The sequence below is a fragment of the Micropterus salmoides genome, unplaced genomic scaffold (assembly GCF_014851395.1).
Source record: "Micropterus salmoides isolate LMB-PRFRI ecotype aquatic unplaced genomic scaffold, ASM1485139v1 Ms_hic_scaffold_16, whole genome shotgun sequence".
In the NCBI taxonomy this organism is placed as follows: domain Eukaryota; kingdom Metazoa; phylum Chordata; class Actinopteri; order Centrarchiformes; family Centrarchidae; genus Micropterus; species Micropterus salmoides.
Genome location: NW_024040707.1, coordinates 30,280,709 through 30,286,708, shown reverse-complemented (window position 1 = coordinate 30,286,708; position 6,000 = coordinate 30,280,709). Strand labels below are relative to the sequence as shown.

General features: G+C 38.6%; 1 protein-coding gene across 1 annotated transcript in view; it reads left to right on the top strand.

Annotated features, from left to right (window-relative positions):
• The window catches only part of LOC119906049 (V-set and transmembrane domain-containing protein 2-like protein), a 74,730-nt gene continuing 68,730 nt past the window's right edge, over positions 1 to 6,000 (top strand). The window contains exon 1 of the mRNA XM_038723537.1: positions 1 to 314. Coding sequence (XP_038579465.1) covers positions 197 to 314 — 118 coding nt within the window. The 5' untranslated portion in view covers positions 1 to 196. The remainder of the gene's footprint in view (positions 315 to 6,000) is intronic.

Here is a 6,000-nt window from a genome sequence, read left to right as displayed (position 1 = left end):
CTCAGTCAGTCTGCTGGTGTAGAGGGAGACTACAGCGAATTCTGCCTTTCTTTATTTCTCACAAGTATACCCGTCCCTTTCTCAACAAGCCTCCTGGATTTAAAATAAAACAAAAAAAACACATTTTCCGACGTACACTCCACCTGATGTGATAGAGACAGAGAGGGGAAAGGAGCGCACATATAACCGAAGAGAAATGGGAGCGTTCAGGGTGCTGCTCGGGAGTTTACATTACATGGGACTCTACATGCAACTTAGTGGCTCCACAAGACAAGCTGGACATGGCGAGATTGAGAACCACATCTCTGGGAACGGTAGGTGTGAGATCCGCTTCAGATTCCTCTCTTTTTTTCTTTTCTTTTATGAGATGACATCAACAGGGCTGTGGAGAGGACGGCATAGGTGATGCCATCTACTCACGTGCAGCAGAGAAATTAAACAAAGAAGCTGATGCTAATAAAATGCCAACTAATGCAAATGTATGTTTTCTTTGATTGTGTGTGAATACCCAAAGTGCTTGTGGTTTCTTGCTGCCGGGCATTACATGAAAAAGAGTTTAGGTCTTCACCATAGATCAACCTATCATCCAGTCAGTGCGTGTCTATGGTATTAGACCAATAAGATTTATTGTCTTCTTTAAATGTGGACGTTCAGACCATTTGCAGGTGACTCATTTTGGAAGGCTGAATATAAGGTGGTAGCCCTTAATGAGTGTATGGATTGTGTTCTTTGATATAATTGGTGGTGTAACCATCTGTGATGCCTGTTCTCATGACTGATTTTGTTTTCTCTGAGAGCTGCAGCTCTTCACCAGTGCTTCTCATCCTTCTCTCTCCTGATCAGTGGGTGATTCATCCAGACAGAACAGAGGTGATGTCAGCTGATAGATCGAAGTTAATATTTTCTTGTAGTATCCCCCTGAATTCTATACTGAACATCCTCCCCTCAGAACTGCCTCCCTCTCTCTCACCAGGAGCTTCCCTAAATGGTTTCCAGTGTTTACACTTTGTTACGTCATGCAGACTGACACACAGTGTGTCATGGAGTGTTATGGCTTTCTGGTTTGTTTCGGTAACTTTGGCTCAGCCTGCCAATCTCCACAGGTGTCATGCTGTGGTGCATGGCAGATGTGCCAGCAGCGCGATCTTTGTGTGGGTTGAAAATTACAGTAAGAAGGAGGAGATGGAGAATGAGCAGAGATTATAGCAAGTCTGAATGCATCAAAGCCCTTGAGGCAGCAAAGTTCAGCATTTTGGGAAATCATTCGGTTTCTTGCCTCTTAGCTAAGAAGATCGATACCACTCTCAAATCTATCTGTTAAATCTACACAAGGAGACTTTTAGCTTAGCTTAGCATAAAGACATAAGGTAGAATCTAATCTAAATTTGAAGTGCTCCCAGTAGGAATGTCCGGATGAAGTTTTTTTGGCCCTGATCCGAGACCTTTAGTATTAGGATATCTGCTCAGTCTAAGCCAATCCTTATATTTACAAATTTGTTGTTTAAATATGTATCTGACATACAGTGAGGAAAATAAGTATTTGAACACCCTGCTATTTTGCAAGTTCTCCCACTTAGAAATCATGGAGGGGTCTGAAATTGTCATCGTAGGTGCATGTCCACTGTGAGAGACATAATCTAAAAAAAAAAAATCCAGAAATCACAATGTATGATTTTTTAACTATTTATTTGTATGATACAGCTGCAAATAAGTATTTGAACACCTGAGAAAATCAATGTTAATATTTGGTACAGTAGCCTTTCTTTAGATTATGTCTCTCACAGTGGACATGCACCTACGATGACAATTTCAGACCCCTCCATGATTTCTAAGTGGGAGAACTTGCAAAATAGCAGGGTGTTCAAATACTTATTTTCCTCACTGTATGTGCACCATGCTTAGTCTTCTTAATCTTCATAAGCTATTTGATCCAAATACAGAAAAAAACTAAGTTGAAAAGCTTAAATTACTAATAGTATGTGAATACAATCTTAACTGGGAGAACAGTGTCAATAACTGGTGAAATCATTCAAAATTTTTACACATTAATTTTCACTTGCATATAGAGAGAAATGCTTAGGGGGTAGAGCCCGGCTGTCATTTAGGAGAGCAGTGCTGCAGAACAAGCAGGCTGAGGTGAACAAAACTCAAAAAAAGGGGAGAGGATTGACAAATCCATTAAAATACTGGATTGGTCCCAATACTGATCCTTTAGAATCTGCTCATGACAAGATAAGCTAAACATCTCCTCTATTTGCTTAATTGGTAATGGACATGAGTATTGACCTTCTCATCCTTCTCCCACTACTCTTCATAAGAAAACAAACAAGCATATTTAAGGGTCAATCATAGGCCCCTCTGGGCCTTGGGCTGGGGTCATCTGTACCCTCTAATCCCCAATCCCCCACCTGCCAGGGTTGTACACACAAGCATGATGTGTGCTGTGTAAAGTTCTTACATCATGTTAAAGGATTTCTCTGTATTAAAATTTTAAATAATATATCTCCTGTAGTTGCCATTTGGAGCAATATAAGTAATATCTGGGGGCAGGTTGGTGCATAACATCAACACATCAGAATCTGTTTTCTAACTGAATAATATTCTTATGGGAAGATATCCTTCCAAACAGTGTCTGTGTGAGATCTTTATGGAAATGAGCAAATACAATTGTTTTTATTTTGTCCTGAGGGTAAAATGAAATAAAAGAGGAGGGCTACAAGAGATTCTTTTGCATATGCAAATGCATTACCAGATTCATGTGCAGTATTCCTTATTGAAATATACAGTGGCCCTGCAATGTAATAATTGGTAAAATATTATAAAGTTTAGAGTTAGGTCTAATATGATTGTCTGATGAATTACAGGTATAATGATTTGCATGTTGGATGTGTTGAGAGTTCAGGGTTGTAAACAAGGGTAAACCCACCGGAACTAACTACTCTATTTTTGCAGAATAAATTTGACAACTTTTTTGTCCTCATTCATAGTTATGAGGTGAATTCACAGCATGCTACACCACAGTGAGTAATATCAAATGAATGGCAAGAGGATGAGGTCAACTGAGGAAAACTGTTAAGCCCTCATTTGCTTTTCTGAGAATATGCTGCAAGTTTGTCTTGTATTGGTGGTTTTCGAGCCCCATGGGGGTCATAATTTATCCTCCTGGAATAGAGAACCATGAGGAAAAAGAAAAGGAAGTAAGACAAATGAAAGTTAAATCTGTAAATCTTTGCTTGATGTTCATAAAGTTCCTGTCTACATCTGCCCAGACCCTGCTTTAGACATTAGCCATGTTTCCATCTAATTGTCATGCAAATTCTTAGAGGACTTTTGAAATGTTGCAAAAAATATTAAATGCGAAATAGATGTGTTTCCATCAGCTGGTTTGGGGCAAATAAACTCCAAAGCCAACAAAGTCAAAAACCACCTCAAGCGAGCGTAAAAACTTTTTTGTGAAATTAAGGATTTTTTTCCAAATTTTGCAGTTTCCATCAACCTTTTCTAATGCGATACTTCAAAATGCGCATAAAAACCGTTGATGGAAACACGGCTCTTGATACTTTTCAATTAACTTCTAATTAGGGCATGGTTATCCAGCAGGGTAATTATTCCAGTCAATGAATTGCATTAATTAATCAGTTATGTTAAATGAGTCGTTGGGCCAATAAGATGCTAAAGCTTTCCAAAAAGAAAGCAGACAGCAGCAACGCTAACAGACATTTGGAAGTTTTTGTCGACGTTTCCATTCTAACAATGCTGGATCTTCCCATTTGAGTCATTTATCAACTTCCATCACACCCCTAACAACATGCATTACTGTTTTCCACTTTAATGTGAGATGACAAATGTAAATTTCCAGTGAGCCTTCACTTTGGGCCTGCCTAATATCTTCACCCTGTTTTGATCTCTACCACCAAAGAAATCAAGCCTATTCTGAATCCCATAAAAAGATTTGGATTTGAAATTTTTCCCAAATATTTACCAATCATTGAAGACCTTTCAATCCTTTATAGCTGCTGCACTACCTTAAAAGGATTCAGGCATCTCTGCTCCACTACACTATGAAAGTATTTGAGAGGAATATACTGGCTGGATGAAAGTGCGAGTGATGGTTAAAGCTGCTTACACACTGCCCCGACAAATGCCAACCAACTCCAACCAACACCAACTGTTGTATCAGTGTACGCCGTCAGTCGGCGTTCGTCGGATGGAGTCTTTAGAGTTTGACTTGTCTAGTCAGGTCGGGTTGAGTCATAGAAAGTCGGACCAATGTGCGCTGTTTTCCAACAAACGCAACATTCTGAGAGTGTTCTATTGACAACCTATACTCGCATGCGGAACGTCAGCATGCACGACGTCAGTGTAGGTTAGCAAGGTGTGCTTTACTCGCTCCTTTCTTTCTCATTGACAACGGACCCGTCTGTGAACAGCCCCTTCACTTCATGCACAATCTGTGATTAGAAAAACACAATAATAAATTAATTAATAATAGTTACAGCCAAAGACTTTTTAGAGTCTTGTCAAAAGAACTTAAAGTTAAACTTGTGCCCATTACATATTCAAAAAGGAGTGGGAAGAAGAAAAAAAAAAAAATCAAAAGTTTATAAATGATCAACCTGTATTCCAAATATTTACACATCACATCTACTTTGTCATACCCAAAAGCAATTCAAAACTGTATAGCAATTATTTAAACAAGGAAAATAAACAAAAGGAAACACACTCTATACATACATCTACAGCCGCTTTTATCTCAAACAGTCATAACGTGCAAATAAGCACGTCTGTGGTAGCAAATGTAGCCTATGTCTTTGTGAAACATTAATGTTTCTTGTAAAGGAATAATCATAGTTGAAGCATTTGCAGTTTATCAGGCCTGACAAATGTTATTATAGGCAATAAAATTAGCCCATTGTTGCAGATGAAATTTGTGTTTGGTAGACCTATGTTTAATATGTTAATATTTGGAAAACAGACTGTCTTTAATTAACATGATTCACGGCTGGGTTAGGCTATAAATAAAATAAAACAAGTGTCTCTCTTGCAGTTATGCTGTGCCAACTAATCCAGTCCTTTATAACCAGTTGAAATATAGTTTTGTAGTATTGCACTTGCAATAAAAACAAAAAATGAAATGATCTTAGTTATGAGCGTTATATATGAGTTATGGCTGATTACAGCTCACCCAGTCCTTTTAACCTATTGAAATACCTTTAAAGGCCCAATACAACCAGTAACAAGTAGTTTTCCACTTGCCAAAAAGTGATTGCAGCCTTGACCTTGTGACTTAAAAAAAAAAAAAAATAGGCAACAAAAGTCTGTCTGGTCAGTTCCTGTCTGGGCAGTGTGGAACTGACAGTTCTGAACATTCTAAAGACTGAAACCAGCTACTGCCAACTTTAGAATCTTGGTGTTAGTTGGGCGCAGTCTGAGCAGTGTGCAAGCAGCTTAATCCTCATTTCCAGAACAAAAACAAAATGTGATGTTGTGCAAAACATTGAAACCCCATATTTAATTGAAAATAGCAGAAAGACAACTTATGAAATGTTGAAACTGAACTGCATTGTTTTTGGAAAAGTTTATGCCTAATTTGATGCCAGCAACACATTTCAAAAATGTTGGGACAGGGTCATGTTTACATCTCTGTTGCACCACCTCTTCTTCTAACAGCTCTGTAAGTGTGTGGGAACAGAGGAGAACAGCTGCTATAATCTTGAGTGGAATGATTTTTCTTGTGCTTGCTTGTTGTAAGATTGCAGCTGCTCAACAGTTTGAGGTCTCCTTTGTCGGATTTTATAATGCGCAAAAATTTTTCAATGGGTGACAAGTCCAGACTGCAGGCAGCACCTGGACTCTTTTACTATGGAGCCATGCTGAATGTGGTTTGGCGTTGTCTTGCTGAAATAAAAAAGGCTGTCCCTGAAAAATACATAGACTACTTGGCAGCATATGTTGCTCCAAAACCTGTATAAATCATTCAGCATTAATGATGCCTTCACA